This window comes from Danio aesculapii, chromosome 1, assembly GCF_903798145.1.
Source record: "Danio aesculapii chromosome 1, fDanAes4.1, whole genome shotgun sequence".
NCBI lineage: Eukaryota > Metazoa > Chordata > Actinopteri > Cypriniformes > Danionidae > Danio > Danio aesculapii.
In genome coordinates, this window is record NC_079435.1 from 5,533,295 (window position 1) to 5,557,217 (window position 23,923).

General features: G+C 36.3%; 1 protein-coding gene across 2 annotated transcripts; it reads right to left on the reverse strand.

The window, feature by feature from the left end:
* Positions 1 to 4,930: 4,930 nt before the first annotated feature.
* golga7ba (golgin A7 family, member Ba) lies at positions 4,931 to 23,174 on the reverse strand. 2 transcript variants are annotated; one of them, XM_056460910.1, is made up of 5 exons: positions 23,095 to 23,174; positions 14,438 to 14,563; positions 7,814 to 7,966; positions 7,578 to 7,679; positions 4,931 to 5,564 (listed from the first exon to the last, which is right to left on the reverse strand). In XM_056460910.1, the coding sequence occupies exons 1-5, from the start codon at positions 23,104 to 23,106 to the stop codon at positions 5,484 to 5,486; spliced, it is 474 nt and encodes a 157-aa protein (XP_056316885.1). In that variant the 5' UTR covers positions 23,107 to 23,174; the 3' UTR covers positions 4,931 to 5,483. The 2 variants fall into 2 exon arrangements, with proteins under 2 accessions (XP_056316885.1, XP_056316817.1); XM_056460842.1 differs by lacking the exon at positions 23,095 to 23,174 and adding an exon at positions 20,793 to 20,938.
* Positions 23,175 to 23,923: the final 749 nt, after the last annotated feature.

A 23,923-nucleotide genomic window follows, 5' to 3' on the forward strand; every position in this document is an offset into this window, starting at 1 on the left:
CTAGCATGAATTAGCATGTTACTAGCATGATTCTAGCATGAATTAGCATGTTACTAGCATGATTCTAACATGAATTAGCATATTGCTAGCATGATTCTAGCATGAATTAGCATGTTACTAGCATGATTCTAGCATGAATTAGCATGTTACTAGCATGATTCTAGCATGAATTAGCATGTCACTAGCAAGATTCTAGCATTAATTAGCATGTTACTAGCATGATTCTAGCATGAATTAGCATGATTCTAGCATGAATTAGCATGTTACTAGCATGATTCTAGCATGATTTAGCATGTTACTAGCATGATTCTAGCATGAATAAGCATGATTCTAGCATGAATTAGCATGTTACTAGCATGGTTCTAGCATGAATTAGCATGTTACTAGCATGATTCTAGCATGAATTAGCATGATTCTAGCATGAATTAGCATGTTACTAGCATGATTCTAGCATGAATTAGCACGTTACTAGCATGATTCTAGCATGAATTAGCATGTTACTAGCATGATTCTAGCATGAATTAGCATGTTACTAGCATGATTCTAGCATGAATTAGCATGTTACTAGCATGATTCTAGCATGAATTAGCATGTTATTAGCATGATTCTAGCATGAATTAGCATCGTTCTAGCATGAATTAGCATGTTACTAGCATGATTCTAGCATGAATTAGCATGTTACTAGCATGATTCTAACATGAATTAGCATGTTACTAGCATGATTCTAGCATGAATTAGCATGTTACTAGCACGATTCTAGCATGAATTAGCATGTTACTAGCAAGATTCTAGCATTAATTAGCATGTTACTAGCATGATTCTAGCATGATTTAGCATGTTACTAGCATGATTCTAGCATGAATAAGCATGATTCTAGCATGAATTAGCATGTTACTAGCATGGTTCTAGCATGAATTAGCATGTTACTAGCATGATTCTAGCATGAATTAGCATGATTCTAGCATGAATTAGCATGTTACTAGCATGATTCTAGCATGAATTAGCATGTTACTAGCATGATTCTAGCATGAATTAGCATGTTACTAGCATGATTCTAGCATGAATTAGCATGTTACTAGCATGATTCTAGTATGAATTAGCATGTTACTAGCATGATTCTAGCATGAATTAGCATGTTATTAGCATGATTCTAGCATGAATTAGCATCGTTCTAGCATGAATTAGCATGTTACTAGCATGATTCTAGCATGAATTAGCATGTTACTAGCATGATTCTAGCATGAATTAGCATGTTACTAGCATGATTCTAGCATGAATTAGCATGTTACTAGCATGATTCCAGCATGAATTAGCATGTTACTAGCAAGATTCTAGCATGAATTAGCATGTTACTAGCATGATTCTAGCATGAATTACCATGTTACTAGCATGATTCCAGCATGAATTAGCATGTTGCTAGTCATTGCTAGCATGTGAACCATACAGGATTTATGGTGTGCTAGCATGAGTCAAATAAGCCAACCCCCGCTTCTCTACGATGTTCTGATACTGAGATATAGCTGCTGTTATATCGTTGCTAGGTTAGTCTGTTTTGTTGCTATGGAGTTGATTGACAGCTTAGACTGATGATGTATCAAAGCTTCTTGCCAGTATGAACAGTTAAAAACAACCCCCATGTCTCTATAACACTGCAGCAGGACGATATCAATCTGGGCCTCTATAATGGCAGTCTATGGGACAGTTGCTAGGGTGCAGTATCTGGTTGTTAGGGTGTGGCTAGAAAGTTAAAAGGCCATCAGTGATTGGCTGCTGGCTAGACTGAGTTAAATGAGCTCAGCCATTAGTCTTTATGACAGTCTGATGCAGAGTTATGAGCTCACAAAGTTTGATCCAATGTAAAGTCAATGAGCATCATTTGCAATGGAAGTCTATGGGACAGTTTCTAGGGTCCAAAAGTGGTTGCTAGGGCGTGGCTAGAAAGTTTAAAGCTCATCAGTTATTGGCAGTTAGGTAGTCTGAGTTAAATGAGCCCAGTTAGAAGTCTGTGTGACATTCTGACGCAGAGTTATGAGGTCACAAAGTTTGACCCCATGTTAAGCCTATGGGATTTTTTCGGTGGTCCCGGGACGTTTTTCGGAAAACCGAAAGTCGGATCAGTCTGAGGAGATATAGCAATCCGAGTCCGAATAGTTCGGAGGTCTGGTGCGAGTTTGGTGGTCATAGCTTGAAAGCTCTAGGAGGAGATAGAGTTAGAAATTTAGTCTCAGAAGAAGAATAATAAAAAAAAAAAAAAAAATAATAATAATAAGTTTAAATAGGATAACAGTAGTCTGGCTTGCTGCACAAGCCAGCCTAATAATAAGTTTAAGATAGATAACAGTATGCTGGCTTTTCAAGCCACCATAATAAAAGTCTCTGCAACTTTGCCAACTTTAAATGCACAATATGTACAGTTTTCTAGTTAAAATGTGCAGAAAAACATTAGAACAGTTGCGAGAACTTTGTGCGTTGTTGAAAAAGGTAAACTTTGAGCGAAAAGAGCAAGCTACATCAGTTGCTTCTTTTTCATTCTTGTTTGTTATGAATGCACGCCCTCTAGTGGCCAAAACTGCATTCTGTGCCTTAAAGTCTAGAATAAAGCCAAAATAAAACAGTAAATAAACAGTAAATAAAACATGAGATGCAAAAAGAGAAATTTGACAATCATTTTTCTCATTTATTTTGCTACACAAACAGAAAAAGCACTCTCAACTTCTTTTTCTCTTTGCATAAATTCTAGGGGCCAAAGGTTCTCAGTAAGAAAATGGAAGCTCATGACGAAGGATCATGTGAGGAAGCTCTGGCCCTTGGCAGTTCACGTCATCAGCACTCGTTTCCGCTCTGACGGTGCATTATGAGTACAAAGCATGAATGTTTAGCACACTATGAAATAAAACATATATCGTAATTAAGTCACAAATAGTACCCGTGATTTAATATGGCAGTGTGTGGGGTCAGATCTCCGCATCTGTCCTCATCATGAACATCTACAGATTCTAGTTTACAAATTGGACTCTTTTTTTGATGGTTAAGAGTAAAAGTGCTCATCTCCAAATACTCAAACATAAAAGGGTTCAAAAACGATGACGATGGAAGACTGTTGTGTGCCGATCGGCAGCTACATCACACAGCGTTTGTGAGCGAGATTGCATATTACAGTTACAGAAGCGTATGTGCGCTTTAACCAGGATGCTACAGGTAGAAAGGAAGCTTGTTTCTGCTGTGAGGAACAGAAATGTGTGGTCTTTTCTTTAAGAGTAAATCTTGGAATTATTTTTTTCTTGGAATCTTTACAGCCTGGACTTTCTTTCCCTCAAAACTCTGACTATACATCTTGTAATTAGGTCTTTTGTCTGGAATTAAGTTTACATCTCAAAATTCTGCAGTTTTTTTTAACCTCAGAATTCTGACTTTGTCTTGAAATTCAGAGTTTTTTTTACCTCAGAATTCTGACTTTTTCTTGAAATTCAGAGTTTTTTTACCTCAGAATTCTGACTTTTTCTTGAAATTCAGAGTTTTTTTACCTCAGAATTCTGACTTTTTCTTGAAATTATTTTTTTTACCTCAGAATTCTGACTTTTTCTTGAAATTCAGTTTTTTTTACCTCAGAATTCTGACTTTTTCTTGAAATTCAGTTTTTTTTACCTCAGAATTCTGACTTTTTCTTGAAATTCAGTTTTTTTACCTCAGAATTCTGACTTTTTCTTGAAATTCAGAGTTTTTTTACCTCAGAATTCTGACTTTTTCTTGAAATTCAGTTTTTTTACCTCAGAATTCTGACTTTTTCTTGAAATTCAGAGTTTTTTTTACCTCAGAATTCTGACTTTTTCTTGAAATTCAGAGTTTTTTACCTCAGAATTCTGACTTTTTCTTGAAATTCAGTTTTTTTTTACCTCAGAATTCTGACTTTTTCTTGAAATTCATTTTTTTTACCTCAGAATTCTGACTTTTTCTTGAAATTCAGAGTTTTTTACCTCAGAATTCTGACTTTTTCTTGAAATTCAGAGTTTTTTTACCTCAGAATTCTGACTTTTTCTTGAAATTCAGAGGTTTTTTTACCTCAGAATTCTGACTTTTTCTTGAAATTCAGTTTTTTTTACCTCAGAATTCTGACTTTTTCTTGAAATTCAGTTTTTTTTACCTCAGAATTCTGACTTTTTCTTGAAATTCATTTTTTTTACCTCAGAATTCTGACTTTTTCTTGAAATTCAGAGTTTTTTTTACCTCAGAATTCTGACTTTTTCTTGAAATTCAGAGGTTTTTTTACCTCAGAATTCTGACTTTTTCTTGAAATTCAGTTTTTTTTACCTCAGAATTCTGACTTTTTCTTGAAATTCAGAGTTTTTTTTACCTCAGAATTCTGACTTTTTCTTGAAATTCAGAGTTTTTTTTACCTCAGAATTGTGACTTTTTCTTGAAATTCAGGGGTTTTTTTACCTCAGAATTCTGACTTTTTCTTGAAATTCATTTTTTTTAACTCAGAATTTTGACTTTTTCTTGAAATTCAGAGTTTTTTTACCTCAGAATTCTGACTTTTTCTTGAAATTCAGAGTTTTTTACCTCAGAATTCTGACTTTTTCTTGAAATTCAGAGTTTTTTTTACCTCAGAATTCTAACTTTTTCTTGAAATTCTGAGTTTTTTTTACCTCAGAATTCTGACTTTTTCTTGAAATTCAGTTTTTTTTACCTCAGAATTCTGACTTTTTCTTGAAATTCAGAGTTTTTTTACCTCAGAATTCTGACTTTTTCTTGAAATTCAGAGTTTTTTTTACCTCAGAATTCTGACTTTTTCTTGAAATTCAGTTTTTTTTACCTCAGAATTCTGACTTTTTCTTGAAATTCATTTTTTTACCTCAGAATTCTGACTTTTTCTTGAAATTCATTTTTTTACCTCAGAATTCTGACTTTTTCTTGAAATTCAGAGTTTTTTTTACCTCAGAATTCTGACTTTTTCTTGAAATTCAGAGTTTTTTTTACCTCAGAATTCTGACTTTTTCTTGAAATTCAGTTTTTTACCTCAGAATTCTGACTTTTTCTTGAAATTCATTTTTTTTAACTCAGAATTTTGACTTTTTCTTGAAATTCAGAGTTTTTTACCTCAGAATTCTGACTTTTTCTTGAAATTCAGAGGTTTTTTTACCTCAGAATTCTGACTTTTTCTTATAAATCTGACTTTACATTCCGCCTAATTTATCATTTTTCATTTGTATGACTCAGTAGCAGAAACAAGCTTCCATAGCTAGCGACTCAAGAATGTGCAACGACTGCAGGTTTGTGAAGGTGCTGGAAGGTGACTGAGGTAATGACGAGTCAGCTCATGTGTCTTGTGGAGGCAGGTCAAGTTAGGTGTTTGTTTGGCGATGCTGAACAGTCAGCGTGTATGTATGTGTCTGTGTGTGTGTGTTCAGCGGGTGTCAGTATGAAGGCGTCACACGTGGGCGAGTGAGTGAGTATGTGTGTATGTTATGGTGTTCATGTATAAATCATCGTCCACTGCTGCTGGTTGTGCTACTTCCTGAGCTGGAACCGCTTGATCCGCGATCCTCGTACACACTGATCTCAATCTAAAAGTCTGGGGTTAAGGGAATAACACACATATATACGGCATTACACAACCTAACATGCAACTAGTTGACTAGACATGCTCATATTAGAATATTTGCCATCAGTGTTGGGTGTAATGAGTTAGTTTTCTGCTGAATAAGTGAAATATTACTGTTATTACTGTTAATAACAGTAATGGTGTTACTGTTCATTTTTACGTCATTTAAATACAGTTACTTATAATATAAATCATAATTAAACACTGTAAATTAATTCAGAGAAGCAGAATAAATGTGTTTTGTTTTGTTATACAAATATATTTTGCAGAATAATTATTTTTTTCAACTTAAAAGGGTATTATTTATTAAGACAAATAGAAAATTAGCTAAGTGAGACACTAGTTCATGCAAATATTAGGTATAAATTCACATAATATCATAATCTTAACTACAGAAGGTCAGATTTGTCCCCAAATTAAACATGCTAAGGATGTTAACAATGAGAAATGTGTCAATATGATGTGTATGAAATATGGTGTCATTAATTTGAAACATTTTGTGTTCGATATATACTGTTAATCTTTTTTAAAGTAAAACTAAAATGTCCTGATTAGACTTTAATCAAAATAATAATAAGAGTTTAATTAATATCGCCTATGCATTAAGATTTATATGGATTTTTAAAGTAGTTTTGTGTCAATTAATGAAATTACTCATTGAGTAATTAAGCTACTATTAGAAAAGTAATTTAAAAACAATTTTAATGATGTAATTAGTGACTTTATTTATTTATTTAATCAGCCAACACAGCTTTCCATGCATATTATTACTAATAACTAGGGCCAGACAGAATCCGCAGACATTTTTTTGCTATTTCAGAAGAGAATTTTGTAAAAAATCCGCAGATTTACGTAAAATTAATGATAATTTTGGGAGAATCATAATTAAAAACGTAATATTATTTTTCATTTCGTATATCTTTTTAACTTTTACTTAACGTTTACAGTGCAAATCCAATTAGATCCACTCATTTGAAAAACAAAGCAACTCTATCATATAATATCTCTACTAAAAGACAGATAATATGACTTTACAAACTGCATTGTAAATAAATCATATCAACATTCTCATATTAGTCAATAATATTACCGAAATTAATTAAAAAACTGATTAAATATGGTAACACTTGACAATAACAGTACATGAATAATGACGTATTAATATGTAAACTAATGATGAGTTAATGTATGCGCTAATCATGAACTAACTTTAACTACAACATGAGTTACAAGAGTTCATGTGTGAATAAAGGCTACCTTAATTACTTGTTAGTACATGCTTGCTTGTATTAATTAACACATTAGTTTATGAACTCATGATATATTAATGCATAGAAACGTCATGACTTTACTTGAAGGGGCACATCATCATTAACCCATTCTTAACTACTCATGCACGTCCGTCTAGTGCAGGCATGGGCAAACTCGATCCTCGAGGGCCGGTGTCCCTGCAGAGTTTTGCTCTAACACCAATCAAACACACCTGAACACCCTAATTAGTGTCTTCAAGATCACTAGAAAGCTACAAGCAGGTGTGTTTGATTAGGGTTGGTGCAAAACTATGCAGGGACACCGGCCCTCCAGGATCGAGTTTGCCCATCCCTGGTCTAGTGCATTTACACTCAATAACAACAGAGAAGTCAACATCAACATGAGCAGTTTACACACAGAAGTTGATGAGTAGTTAATGATGATGTGCTCCTTCAAGTAAATGGCATAATTATACAATAACAACTCATGAGCTCATGTTGGCTACATTTAGCTTAAACTTAAATGTTAATTAATTAACAACATGTACTAACAAGTAATTAAGGAAGCTGTTACTCACTCACGAACTCTTGTGACTCGTGTTGTAGTTAAAGTTAGTTCATGATTAGCGCATGCATTAACTCATTATTAATTTATAATAATGTTTACATATTAACACGTCATTATTGTAAAGTGTTACCATTTTTGGGGGTATCTGGAAGGATACGACCCTCATGCCTCTCTCTATTGGGTCTGTGATGAGGAGACCGCGAGGAGCGTAAACTTTCTCATTCTGCTCCTGAATGTAGCGCGAGATCTTCTTCAGCACCTGCACACACACACACACACACTTTTGACAATCAGCATAATTTTCATTCCCCATATTCTGCAAAAACCAACACAAAAAAAGCAAACGACACCAATTTGTCTGCGTTTATTATGTTTAATGTGCTGATAGCTTACCTTCTCGTAGCGCGTCTCGATGCACAGGAATATGAGGTAAACTGTAAGGCAGGCCAGACATCCTTCTATGTAGGACTGGCCTCCGATCTTCTCCGCCTCTGCATAGTAGGTATTCAGCGTCTTCACCGTGTCCTCAAACAGCGTCCGCTCGATCTGACCAATCAGACGCAAGGATAAGACAAATCAGAAAGCACCAGGGCGATCATTATATTACAGGAATGAGTGGGTTTGAATTCAAATCTAGCTAACGTTGGATTTTGAGAGTATGGTAACTGAAAACAACACATAAAATACAAAATATTGACTTTTTAAACTCGTATTTAAGACTTGCAAATCCAGTTAGAATCATTTGTCTGATAAACAAAGTAAGTCTTTCCATTTAATATACTAACAGGCAGATAATATTACGTTATAAGCTGTCAAATCATCTAAACATTAGCATATTATTCAATAATATCACTGAAATTACTAGAAAAACTGAATAAATATACACTCACCGGTCACTTTATTAGGTACACCTGTTAAACTGATCGTTAACGCAAATTTTTAATCAGCCAATCACATGGCAGCAGCTCAATGCATTTAGGCAGGTAGACATGGTCAAGATGATCTGCTGCAGTTCAGACCGAGGATCAGAATGAGGAAGAAAGGTGATTTAAGCAACACAGGCTCATTGTGAAAACGTAGTCCTGCGGACGTTTCTGGAGACAGCGAATTACGTAGGCGGAGATACATATGGCTGCATTAATTTTTTTTTAAACGAACGCTACGGGCGGTGTGACGCCGTTTCTTTTCGCGCTTACCAGCTGACCGACCGCTTACCTCCGTATGGACGGCATTCCGGCTGAAATCAGTTTGTCCCGTTAGCGCGCTACGTACGTCGGCGGATTTGACATGCAGAGAGGAGCTGACCACGAAGACGGGGGTTCGAGTCCGGTGATGAGTGGTTCCAGAAAGCAGGTAAGACAAAAACAGAATCCAAAATAAAAAACAAACAAGTGAATAGCAGGGTGAGGATGTGGTAAAATCTGTAAACCTGGTAAAAAAAAAATCAGAGGAGGGCTTTTATTTTTTTGGATTGCTTTTGAAACGTGTTGTTTGGGTTTAGGGAAGTGGGTGGGCGGGTCAATCGATAAAATTGGTTGGGTTTAGGGAAGGGGGAGGGTGGGTCAGCCGATCAGTCGCTCAGTCAGTCAGAAAAGTGAGTCGACAGCGGCCTCTGGTGGGTTTACGCGAGAACAACAGGCGCGAATGGCACTTGCTAGGGAAATTTGAGATCTCAATAAAGCGTACACATCGACCTCTGGCGGATTTGCGAAAACAAAAGTTACAGAAAAACGTGTTGATGGCACGTATTTCGCGGTTTCCAGAAACGTTTGTGGAGGTAAGTTTTCAGAATGAGCCTGGGTTGGATTTAAGTGACTTTGAACGTGCCATGGTTGTTGTCCCAGACGGGCTGGTCTGAGTATTTCAGAAACTGCTGATCTACTGGGATTTTCACGCACAACCATCTGCAGGGTTTACAGAGAATGGTCTGAAAAAGAGAAAATATCCAGTGAGCGGCAGGTCTGTGAACGCAAATGTTGATGCCAGAAGTCAGAGGAGAATGGCCAGACTGGTTTCAGCTGATAGAAAGGCAACAGTAACTCAAATAAGCACTCGCTACAACCGAGGTCTGCAGAAGAGCATCTCTGAACACACAACACGTCCAACCTTGAGGCAGAAAGGCTACAGCAGCAGAAGACCACACCGTGTGCCGCTCCTGTTAGCTAAGAACAGGAAACTGATGCTACAATTCACACAGGCACACCAAAACTGGACAATAGAAGATTGGAGAAACTTTGCCTGGTCTGATGAGTCTCCATTTCTGCTGCAAAATTCGGATGGTCGGGTCAGAATTTGGTGTCAAATACTTTGCATTGTTGTTGCTGACCATGTCCAACTCTTTATGACCACTGTGTACTCATCTTCTGATGGCTACTTCCAGCAGGATAACGCACCATGTCATAAACCGTGAATCATCTCAGACTTGTTTCTTGAACATGACAATGAGTTCACTGTACTCAAATGGCCTCCAGAGTCATGGGAGAATAGGAGATTGGCATCATGGATGTGCAGCCGACAAATCTGCAGCAACTGCGCTATGCTATCATGTCAATATGGAGCAAAATCTCTGAGGAATATTTCCAGTACATTGTTGAATCTATGCCACCAAGGATTAAAGCAGTTCTGAAGGCCAAAGGGGGTCCAACCCGGTACTAGTAAGGTGTACCTAATAAAGTGGCCGGTGAGTGTATATCAGACACATATTCACATAAGCTAATAAACAGACTGAATAATAGGACAAATAAATCTGCTGATTGCATGTGGGTCTTGACATCAGCTGAGGAAAAAAATTAAACAACATTTCGATCCTTATATAAACAGATGGGCAGAGAAAGCTTGCTTTGTTAAACTCCCCTTCCCGCTCATCTACTCAGCAAGTCTTTACTGGGCGTCTGTAACGCGATCTTACACCTTTAAACACTCTATTATCATCTCTATTAGCGGCTCATTATGTGTGTGTTGTGTGGAGTTTGCGCACTCAGCAGAGCTTTTGCTGAAGAGCAGAGTTTGTCTGAGTGGAGAGCCTTTCTCTTTCAGTCCTTTTCACTTGTGCTGTCTCTCTCATTTCCTGACACACACACACTCAGACTAGAGATATAATGGTTTGCAAATTTCATATCATGACTATAGTGATCAATATTATCTCAGTTTTGTTCGGTGTTCAAACATGTATGTCACAACAACTAGAATGTGCAGGTTTATGCAGTTTTGTGACAAACAACAAATATGGATCAGTGTGTTTTGGATTTATTTACCTATGTTTGTATTGTTTCAGGCGATGCAGTGACACAGTAGGTAGAGTTGTCGCCTCACAGCAAGAAGGTCGCTGGTTCGAGCCTCGGCTGGGTCAGTTGGCGTTTCTGTGTGGAGTTCCCTGTGTTCGCGTGGGTTTCCTCCGGGTGCTCCGGTTTTCCCCACAGTCCAAAGACATGCGGTACAGGTGAATTGGGTAGGCTAACTTGTCCGTAGTGTATGTGTGAATGAGTGTGTGTGGATGTTTCCCAGAGATGGGTTTGGGCTGGAAGTGCATCTGCTGTGTAAAAAATGTGCTGGATAAGTTGGCGGTTCATTCCGCTGTGGCGACCCCGGATTAACAAAGGGACTAAGCCGAAAAGAAAATGAATGAATGTATTATTTCATGTAGAGTACATTGTTTTTTTTTGTGTGTGTTTTAATAGATAATTCAAGACGTTGTTTTTTAAACGAGCACTAGTAAACTACTTTACAGATATCCATGGTTACGTTTTTATTCAAAAAGCTGCTTTATAAACAAAAAGGCTCGAGTGATTTGATGAAAATATGTAATTGAGCGTTTTCTGACTAATAATGCAATTTTATTTTAATTTAAGTCAAGCTTCAGCTCTGTATACCCACCCATTAGTATGCAGGACACACTTTAAATACATCCATAAATATATTACTGTTTATATAAACATGCATTAACGTTGCAGCCTTTCACGATTAGCCAGTTGCAATGTTAAATCGTGATAATCATTGTAAATATTTACTTTCAACATTGAAACATTTGATTGTGGTAGTTGGTTGTAATTTTCTGTACACTTCTTACTCTTGCTTCCATTTTTCTTTACCATTTTTATTCCTACTATCATTATTATTTTTTTATTGTTTTTTTTTTTTCTTCTGTAACTGTAAAAGCTGTAACTTTGCACTGATATAGTGTTTGTTATTTCACAATAAAAATTTGAACATAAAATCGTGATAATCAATCATGGTTTAATGATAATGATGACAATTTGAAACCGTAAAACTGCGTTCACACAGGCAACACCGCGGCAAATCGATCATTCATTTTAACGGACAGCAAGCGACTTCAAACTCCGTCTACGCGAGCGATCGTTGGCGAGGTGGGCGTGTCAAACGATGCAACAAAGTTAAGAATCCTTCAATTTTATGCAAATATAGAGCGACTTTCTTGAGTGACAGCTCACATGATCCTCTCAGCTCCCGCAGAGGCCTGTTGTATTCTCCATGCTGTATACCTACACAGATCTGCTTTTCCAGCAGATAAATAACATCATTTTTTTCAACTTTGTAATTAAGCATGTTATGTACTCATTACTAGGCCCACACAGAATCTGTGCACGCAAGAATTATGCAGATTTTACGTAAATTTTTCGCATATTATTATCCCATCATTGATTCTGTTTATTAACTTGAGTAATTGTGTGTAAATCTATATTTATTCAGTGTTTAAATTAATTACAGTGATATTATTGACTAATATGAAAATGTTCATCTGATTTATGCACAATACAGTTTGTACAGTAATATTTTCTGTCTTTTATTAGATATATTATATAAGAGACTTGCTTTGTTTACCAAATTAAGTGAATCTAAATGCATTGTACACATTAAATACAAGTTAAAAAGATAATATTTTTTATTTCACATATTAAGGTTTTAGTTATGAGACTCCCAAAATAATTCCGCAGAAATCCGCAGATTTTTACCAAAATTCTCCGCAGAAATAGCAAAAAACGTCCGCAGATTACGTCCGGCCCTTCTCATTACATTATATTCAGTGGTTTCTCTGAACAATGTTTACTTTAAGTGGCACGTAAACTCATTTGCATATCACCATAAACATTACCTAAGCAACCTCAAGGTGGGAACGCCCACAACAGTTTTAATCGCCACCCAGCGCAACAGGGAGCTACAAAGTCGCTGCTAATGTGAATGAGGCATAATAAAGCGGCAGCCTCCCGCTCTCCCTCGGGAAGCCAATACGGAAGTAACTAAAACTGCAATTCATCGACTCGCCTTGGGGGGCTGGCTCCAGGAAGTCCAGGTCATTTCTGACTGCAATGGGAAATTGGCCATTTAAAACATGCTTACAGCCTGGTACAAAAGATGGCTTTGGTGTATATAGCCATGATTAACCTTCATGACAACTGTGAGGGGGTGAATTTTTTTATAACTCATCCGTTTCGTTTTATTAAGTTATATTAAGTTTGCATAATTAAGGGCGTGGCCACTTGAGCGACAGCTAGGTCTCGCTGCTCCTTGTCTCGTACCTTCAGCTGATTACAGCTAATTAGCCGCTGAGCTCGGAATATACATCGTATTTTTGTTTTGGTTAATGTTTCTTTACAAAGTCAATTGACTTTTGGTATTATTTCCTACGTTTGGACGTATTTTGCGTTTGCCTCATGTTGAAAAACGTCATAAGAACAATATTTAGTGGCTCTGTGTGTTACAACAGTGTTTTTAAAAGTCTAAACACTTTATTGATATAGTGTACAGCCAAGCACATGTGGTCAGAACACAAACGAGTCACAGGTAATAAAGTATCAAGCGTTTCTCCCAAAGTAAAGTCTGTCTGCCAGGTCTAAGCAAAGTGCCAGCAGGTGTCTGTAGCTCCGCCCACTCTCCGCCTCTTTGCCCTTGTTTGGTATCCTGCCGTGGGTGCGATGACGCGCGAACAAAATGGCGATGGTTGGCCGCGCCTACTTGTAGCTTCATTTGCGCTCTTCAGAAACCTATGGGTCACGTCACGGATACTACGTTCATATATTTTACAGTCTATGGGCATAATACTAACCATCAGAGAATTAACCATGGTTTACCTTGAAATCAGTAATCATGACAACAATAAAGGCTCCGGTATACTTCAAAACAAATTTAAAAAAATCTAAAATTATGTAATTTTAAACTAAATCTGACCAAAATTAAGTTTGAGTTTGTTTTGGCAGTTCAAAACAGCTTACCAAAGCAAACATTTTGGTTCCTAAACACCTTTTTAGCTGCCATTGGCCTGTGACGATTATATATTTGGAGGCCGTGTCCTGGAGCTCTACCTTCTTTGATGTGCTTCATATCTACGCAGTTCAGAATCAGACAGGAATCTTCTTCTCGCTGAAGAAGGCCGTTTGCTTTATATGAACTTGTTCTTCTGTCACAGATGCTAATGTTGTTGTGTTTAAGAGTCCATTTGATGGGCGTGAAACATTTACAACCCAGCCCACTGCAGCGTGGGGGAGTCGGTAGGTTTGAACACAGTATTTCGTCCCTCAGCCTTTTTTCAAACTTCTTTTTGGCCTTAAATCATCTATTTTCCTTCAGCTTAGTCCCTTATTTATCAGGGAGTGCCACAGCGAAATGAACCACCAACTACTCTAGCATATGTTTTACACATGCCCAAATGCCCTACCAGTTGCGATCCAGTACTGGAAAACACTCATACACACTCACATTCACACATGCACTCATACACTACAGCCAGGTTACTTCATCCAATTCCCCTATAGCACATGTGTTTGGACTGTGGGGGAAACTAGAGCACATGGAGGAAACCCACGCTAACACGGGGAGAACATGCAAACTCCACACAGAAATGCCAACTGGCCCAGCTGTGACTCAAACCAGCGACCTTCTTGGTGTTAGGCAACAATGCTAACCACTGAGCCACCGTGGCACCATTTGGCCTTAAATGAAGAATGAAAAATGACTGCTTAAAGTATACCAGGACATAACACACACACACACACACACCCTTACCCTGCTGTCTAACTCGGAGGGGAACTTGGTCTGGAACTTGCAGACGGTGCCATCGGTGTAGTCTCTCTGAATGAAGACCTTGTTGGCCAGAGATGCGCTGTGTCTCAGTTCCTGAAGGTTGTGGAACTGCAGAGGAGGGTGAGAAAGAGCAACGCATTCTGACTCAATCATAAATCCAATTTCCTTGGGCTGTTAGGTGTTAAACAATCCATGAAAATGGCTTAACAAGCGCAGATATCTGTCCAATTTTACGGGCAGAAAACTTACCACTAGCGGTCATTTACAACATCACTGAAACGAACCTGCTTGGTCATCATTATACTGCATGATGATGTCATTATCTTGTACAGTAATGCCATGAGGTATCATAAAGTATTGCATTGGTGTAAATAGCTCATATAATAATGCACTGAATTTATTTGGATCCCATTAGCCATTTTCTGAGGCAGTGCTAGTCTTCCTGGGTCTCCACAACACTTAAAATACATAAACTAGAAAAGAAAAGAAAATTTAGTATGTACATAAACAATGTTATATTTATATACATTACAATACTGCACCATACCTACATCCACCTTATTCAGATGTGATGTATTTAGATGTTATAGTAATGTGATAATATCCTTATCTCACACAATAACGCAGTGATGTCATTTTCTCATACAATGTAGCTTTGATGTCATTAGTGTTATAGTACCAAAATTTGGTATAGTAAAATTTGGTATAGGATATCGTCTGGTAATAATTTGGTATTTGGTATAGTAAAATTTAGTATATGGCATACCCAAATTTGGTATTGGTTAAATTTTGGTATAGTGTCACAATACCAGAATTTTTACTTTGATACGATACCTAAAATGAAATATTGATAACAATACCAATAACAATCCTAAATTTATACTACAGTAAAAGAAAAAACAAAATAAAAAATGTAACTATTTGTATTTATTAATAAGCACCCAGTGCTAAAACCCTCTCCAAAGTACCGTTAATAAGGAATTGTATCATTTTGAGAGCCAGGGAATTTGCAATCCTATTTGAATACCTGCATATCTTGCAACACTAAATGTCATTACCTCATATAGTAATGCAATGATATCATTATCTTATATAATAATGCAATGATATCATTATCTCATATAGTAATGTGATGATGTCATTATCTCAAATAGTAGTGCGATGATATTATTATCTCAAATAGTAGTGCGATGATTTCATTATTTCATATAGTAATGCGATGAATCATTATATCATATATTATTGCAATGATATCATTATCTTGTATAGTAATGCAATGATATCATTATCTCATATATTAATGAGATGATGTCATTATCTCATATGGTAATGCGATGATGTCATTATCTCATATAGTGATGCGATAACGTCATCTCATATAGTAATGCGATGACATCATTATCTCATATATTTATGCAATGATATCATTATCTCATATATAAATGCGATGATGTCATTATCTTATATAGTACTTTGATGATATCATTATCTCATATATTAATGTGATGATGTCATTTTCTCCTATAGTAATGCGATGATGCCATTATCTCATATAGTAATGCGATGATGTCATTATCTCATATATTTATGCAATGATATCATTATCTCATATATAAATGCGATGATGTCATTATCTCATATAGTACTTTGATGATATCATTATCTCATATATTAATGTGATGATGTCATTTTCTCCTATAGTAATGCGATGATGCCATTATCTCATATAGTAATGCGATGATGTCATTATCTCATATAGTGATGCAATAACGTCATCTCATTTAGAATGTGATGACATCGTTATCTCATATAGTCATGCAATGTTATTATCTCATATATTAATGCGATGATGTCATAATCTCATATATTAATGTGATGATGTCATTATCTCATATAGTACTGTGATGATATCATTATCTCATATATTAAAGCGATGATATCATTATTTCATATATTAAAGCGATGATATCATTATTTCATATATTAATGCGATGATATCAGCTCATATATAAATACGATGATGTCATTATCTCATATATTAATGCGATGATATCATTATCTCGTATATAAATGCGATGATGTCATCTCATATAGTACTGTGATGATATCATTATCTCATATATTAATGCGATGATGTCATAATCTCATATATTAATGTGATGATGTCATTATCTCATATAGTGATGCGATAACGTCATCTCATATAGTACTGTGATGATATCATTATCTCATATTATAATGCGATGATGTCATTAACTCATATAGAAAAGCAGTGATGTCATTATCTCATATAGTAATGCAATGGTCTCATTAATGATGTCATTATCGCGTGTACTAATGATATCATCCATTACAATATTGCATTGATGTAATTATCTCAGAATAATGCTTTGATGATGTCATTATCTCATGCAATGCAATGCAAAGATTGTGATGGTATGATAACCTTGGATAAAAATATCACGGTTTCACAGTATTTAGATTACTGCTTTACAATATATTCCGTTTAAATTTTGGGTAAAAAAACAACAATTTCTTGCCCTTTGAACATGTCAGGCTATTAAATTTTAATGAATTATCGACTTTTGCTGTCTTCATTACTTTTAAAAAATACACATTTCTTTACAATTTAAAACAGCATCTTTGGATGTCTTTTAGCTGGAGATACTGTTGTCCTAAAAAAACAAAAACAAAAAAGTAAATAAAAATCTTACAGATACCCAAGGTAGGTATACCTTGAAAATGGTTATTGTCTAATGCTGTGATGTCATTATCTCACACAATACTGCAGTGATGTCATTAAATCAGTAATGCAGAGTTATTTAACCTTATCTCAGAGAAATTCTTCCAAGATTGTATGATTAGAGAGCCATGCGTGGATTTCATCATCATGTCAAAGACTCAGAATAACGCAGTGATGTCATTATCAAGCAAAATAACGCAGTGATGAGGCGATGTTTCAATCCCTTAACATACTGTAGTCTTTATCTCATACAGTAATGCACTGCTGTTCTTGTTATGTCATACAGTGATGTCTGCACTGGTTCATTTAGTAATGCAGGAAAGACCTTATAATCTAATGGACACGCTACTGCCCGTATGCACACGTACACAAAAACATCAAAAGGACTGACCATCTGTCACTGCCAGCCAACACACACACACACACACACACACATCAACATCAGCATGGGCTGTGGGTCCTTCCATCCCCCACTCTTGTCCTGCGCTTTCACCCCGTTCTCCTGCAGTACCAGGACAGCCCGATTTCACAAGCAGACATGATAAAACCACAATAACACTATTTTAAGAAACAAATCACTGCACATTACCAAAACAACACAACACAGCCCTGCTAGCGCTGCACGTTGTTCTTTATCTTTGGACATCTAAAGGTCAGATTGAGACGGTATAATTACACAAGCACTCCTGACAACCTGTTTATTTAAAAACTCCCTCTGTTTTAGAAGCAGGGCCTGCCAGTGCACGGCGTCCTCTGATATAGTAACAGGCTGAGACAGCACACACACACAGTCTTGACACACAGCTCTTCAGTGGTGCTGTGGACTCGATCAATCTCTGGCACTGGACATTTGCACAGATCTCAAGAATTCTTGCACAGCTCAGATAAAAGGCGTATCTGGTGTCAAATAAATGCACAACACCACTTTTTACCTGTTGAACGCGCAAAAATATACACATTAGGAAGGTTTTAGAATTAAAAGACGTCAGGAAAACACCTAATGAAGCCATATTTCTTCAGTATGAATGAAATTAATAACAGTGCAAAGAATACACAGATCTAGCCCAGCAGGCACACAACATCATAAGATGTTAATATTAGGTTAGATTCAGGTCATGACATCAGACGTCAATTTAATGTCAAGCCAGCGTCGAAGCACAACGTATTTTTGACGTCAAATTATGTTGATATTTGGTTGATTTTAGGTTGTGTTTGATAGTGACCAAAATCCAGCATCTGATAGAAGCCGTGGTGGTAATGTCCATACAACGTCAAGGTGTAACACGATTAGACGTTAATATTTGGTTGATTTTAGGTTGGACATTGACGTTGGCCCGACTTTGGGTTCTGACATCAACCCGATTTTCATTCTCAAACAAAATCCAATGTCCCCACGACATTAGGGTACAACATCAATATGACGTCATGTTGACGTCCTGTGCCTGCAAGGAGGACAGGGCCGTTAAACGATATTACATTGCATTGCGATAAAATTTCTGTCAACAACACTGGACTTTTTTACTCTATATTGATCTAAGAGCCAATCACACAGCAGAAATATTCAATAACGAGAATCTGAAAGTGTGTTGATATTAAAAATGTACTGAATTATTAGCTAACGAACATTTATCAGCCGAAAATGTTATGCCATTTAATGGACCCTCTGGTTTTTGTGGCTTCAGTCATTGTTGGTATACTCTTTTAAATCTGGAAGCATTAAAAACTTAATACTTAAAACTTAACTTAATCGAAATATATATCGTTATCGTTCAGTATGGAGAATAATTATGGAAATTGCATTTTTGCAATATCGCCCAGCCCAACATAGACCATGCACAATTGGATTGGATATATATATATATATGAGAAAAATGTAAAATAATATTAAGTAGAACAGAAGAAATACAAAGGCCATATCACAATAAACAGTGTCAGACACAACATAATAAATTTTTTTTTTAAAGAAAGCATAAGAAATAGTGATTAAATCAAATAAACTAATAATAGAGAAATGTGTAGGCTACTCAACTCAATGCTCCCCAAACCATTCCAGCCCATAAGCAGTTACAGGTCACTATTACCATATTCTAGATTAAAAAAATATATTTTTTGTCTGTTTGCCAACCAATATCTCAGTCATATCTCAGGGCAACACATAATTTAGGCTCCTGAACCAGATTTCAAAAACATGCGCATATTCACACTTCCAATTGTGCAGAATTCGTTCTTAGCTAATATCCAGCATAAAGACACAGCTTGTGATACATATGTGTCATATTTCCGAGGTACCTCCAAACAAATATGCCCAATTTTGGTATTAAAATCAAATATGCCCAATTTTTATGTTAAAATCAATTAAACCATTTCCTGTACTTAGAAGCCCAAAGCCAGGGGGGTTTGGGTGGTTCGAAGTGCAGAATTTGAACCCTATATGAGCTCATTTATCCCATTTTTGACCGCTTTGCCATCATAAATTGTGAAAATTATAGACAGAAGAAGGCTTTAGGACATACTTTTTTAATTATTCAAGTGGCCAAATTCTGACTGAGGAAAGTTGAATGAGCTGGCAAATTTTTATTAGCCCATAAGCTAGTTTTTCTTTTAAAACAAGTTTTACTAGATTCCTACTCTTGATGATAAATGATAATAAATTTGTATTTAAAACGTTTTTTCAAGTATTTCTTCATATTTCATTATTATTATTTTTGAGAAAATGCTAATCTCATAAAAATATTACAATAAAAAATAGCAATTAAGTTACCATTTAAATCCAATTTTTTAAATAAATACTTTGAGCACTTTGACAAAATTGTAGGAAGTATTTTTGGTGCATCAAAAAGTGTGGTTATGATCACCACCCGACAAGCTGATCAAGCAAAGATTAGTTCTTAAAATGTCACTAAAATGCACAATTGAATAGAAAAATTAGGCGAATAACAGTAAAAAAACTCAATTTTTTCAGAAATAAGAACCACCTCTTTCAATAGACTGGCTTTGGGCCTGACTTACCATATTAGAACCAAGTTTAGTCAAGTGCTTCAATGTAAATACCATTGGATGGTACCATCTGATTGCTATACTCTATGATGGCACCGCCACTTTTAAACGGGTAAACCGAGACTTACCACGCATAAATGCTCCAGGCTGTTGTTACTAAACGCCTCATTAATTATGTATTCCCGCCGCTCTCGGTAACGGTCTCAGACAGAAGAGAGACACTGTTACCGACTCCCGAGAGCACAACCGATCGATCGCGAGGAGACGATCATTTAACACACACACACACACACACACACACACACACACTCACCACTGATACCAAATATATCAAAACACAATCTAATCAGCCTCTGTGCTGAATGATTATTGATCAATGCTCTGACGAGTGAATGTTTGTTTAACGGAAACACGAGACTAAACAAAGAGACTCATCCTCGCGCGCGCGCTTTCAAGGTTATTTGGCGGGACAGCGCACACACATTTTTGACTCCTCCTCAGTAAACCTCGGAATAACTTGTGGAAACGAATTGAAATGACACAAGAGCGGAACAGATAAATACAAATCACTTTTTAAAATGCTTTAGAAATGCTTACAGATTCGTGACAGTACGGGAGTTTTGTTCGGTCCGTCGCTGTCCGCGGTGCTGAAATCATTCCGGTCACCGACGAGAAAACCTAAACTCACAAACACTCGGTGTGCTTTCGCTAAAAGAGCTTAGGGACCCGTGGACAGCCGCTTTTATCCTCTTTGATGTCCAGCTGCGCGCTCGCCTACGTCACAACACACGGACACACGCGCTGATTTAAATACGGAGAGCAGATCCTTCTGACTGGACGCACTCTGTACTCGCCTTTGTTATTCATGATAACTTACAATTTACCACACTTTACACTTGAGCTGATCTCTGCACAAGGCATTTCAAGCAGTCTGAACACTGTCTGAAGACTGCAAACATTAAAAAGCGTCTGTTTTAAAACGCACAACAAACAAATGAGCAAACAAATGAACATTGTTATATCTGATGTAACAACAGCATGCTATCTGATATGATTCTAATCTGATCAACACAACACAAACATGACTTATTAAAGGGATAGTTCACTCAAAAATGAAATTTATGTCATTTGATAAACTTTTATGAATTTCTTTCTTATGTTGAACACAAAAGAAGATACTCTGAAGAATGTTGGGGAAAAGCAGCCATTAACATCTATAGAAACTAAAAATACTATGGTTGGCTGCTTTTCCCCAATATTCTTCAATATATTCTGTGTTCAACAGATGAAATATATTGAAACAAAAAAAATAACCCTAACAAATGGAAATTATGTTACGACTGTTATGATATTAGCAATTTTGTTACTGAATTTATGTCTTCATAGAGAAAACTCCCCAACATATAACATAAAATTTAACCCAATGCATTGGGTTATTGAGTAAAGGTTATTTTTTCCAATCTGGTACTATTAATGCGACCATTACTAGTACTACTATTGATTTTATAATTATTTCTGTGTAAATAAATAACATGCAGCTTTCAAAAATATTGAAAATTCTTTATTTCCACTACATTTTTTGCCAGTTAAATCAGTTGACTGTTGAAATTCAAAAATTTTAACCCAACTGGTTGAGTTATAAAATAAATGACCCATTAAAGGTTGAAAATAACCCAACAAAGCACCAAATATTTAACCCAACTGGTTGAGTTATTAATAAATAACCCAATAACGGTTAAGCACCAGCAAACCAGCAAAGCACCCAATATTTTAACTCAACCATTGGGTTAAATATATAACTCAACATTTTTTAGAGTGTTTTGGGTGAAATATTCCTTTAACTTGTCACCAAGAACTAAGTAAACATTTCGGCTACCTGATTACAACCTTTAAAATGTATGTATGTATGTATGTATGTATGTATGTATGTATGTATGTATGTATGTATCTATCTATCTATCTATCTATCTATCTATCTGATGTAACAGCAGCATGCTATCTGATATAAATCAAATCTGATCAACATAACTCAAACATTAATTAGTAAAGGGATAGTTCACCCAAAAATGTAAATGATGTCATTTACTTGCATTCAAGTGTTTTGATAAACTATTATCAATTCCAGAAGAACACAAAAGAAGATACTCTGAAAAATGGTGGGGAAAAGCAGCCATTGGCATCCATAATAAACTAAGATACTATGGATGTCAATAACTGCTCCCCCCAACATTCTTCAGTGTGTTGTGTTCAACAGATGAAATATACTGAAACCAATAAAATTAACCTTAACAAATGGAAAATATGTTAATCAAAGTTATGTTATTAACAATTTATGTTTTTTTTGGTGAACTATTCCTTTACCTAATCACCAAGAACTAAGTAAACATGTCGGCTACCTGATCACAACCTTTACAATGTAGTTAAAGCAGAATAGTTTTGATTTGGTTTGATTTTGGTTGATTTTAAGTAACTTCGACTCATAAAAATAATTTAGATTAACACCTTGACTATCTATCTATCTATCTATCTATCTATCTATCTATCTATCTATCTATCTATCTATCTATCTATCTATCTATCTATCTATCTATCTATCTATCTATCTATCTATCTATCTAAGCGCTTCACTTGTGGCTGCTCATGACTAGCATTTAGCTGACACTGTGTATTGTGTTTAGTTTATTCTGTGTGTTATTGGTTTAGCAGTATCTTTGTCGGATTTAAAAACGACGCGTGAAAACGGACAGTTTGGCTGTAACGTCACGAACTGATCCGTGATCTCCAGCCCTGATTTAAATAATCACAAACACACCGATTACACGGACGGGTATCCAACAAAAACGAGTCTTTAAACACAGCGGCGGCAGAAAAACATTGATGGATAAAGGGTGTTGCTCACCTCTGTGGCCATGTTGCCATGCGAGCACGCGACGCCTGTCCCGGGTGCTGAAACGGGTTCACGGGAATAAACGTTTGGACTCGGGGATAAACGGAGAGGGGGCGGGGCCGGAAACAATCACACAATGTTATGACGCGCGGGGGGAGGGGTAAGCGAAGCCGCGCAGATTCCAACGGCTTCAATCATGTGAAGTACTGTGTTGTGATGATGAGTTATGGTTTTAAAAGCAAGTATTACAATGTAGATGTGTCAAAGCTCAGTAATGGACGCTCAGGGAGAGAAGCCGTGTTCAGCTGAAAAGGTAACCATAGCAACAGTAAATCAGGTTGAGCTCTTTGCATATATATTTTTTGTGATACTGTACAGCAATAATTTTTTTTTACTTTACTGTGAGCATTGGATTTAGGATTTGGAGAGGGGTAGACGTTAATAAAATAACACTTAATGGGTAATTTAATAAATAATGCACATAATACTCAGTTTTGTTTTTACATTACTTTGATTTGGGGTTTAGGTTTGGGGTAGACGGTCATAAAATACAATTAATAGATATTTTAATAAATAATATTAATAATTTTCATTAATTTCTGGCCGCAGCTGTATCCCTTCTTGCAACAACACAGACTGTGAGGGATCGTGCGTCTTTTAAATGTAAACGGCGGTTAGCCAAAAGTGCAAGAGGCGCCAAAACAGTTAATTGTTCAGTTGACAAGAGTGTTATTACGTGAATATAGCGCGAAAATTCCTCACAGAAATTCCACACATTCATATTTATAGTTTTTATTAATGTAACAGTAGATTTTGATGAAGAAAACGGACAGGGTTTCGC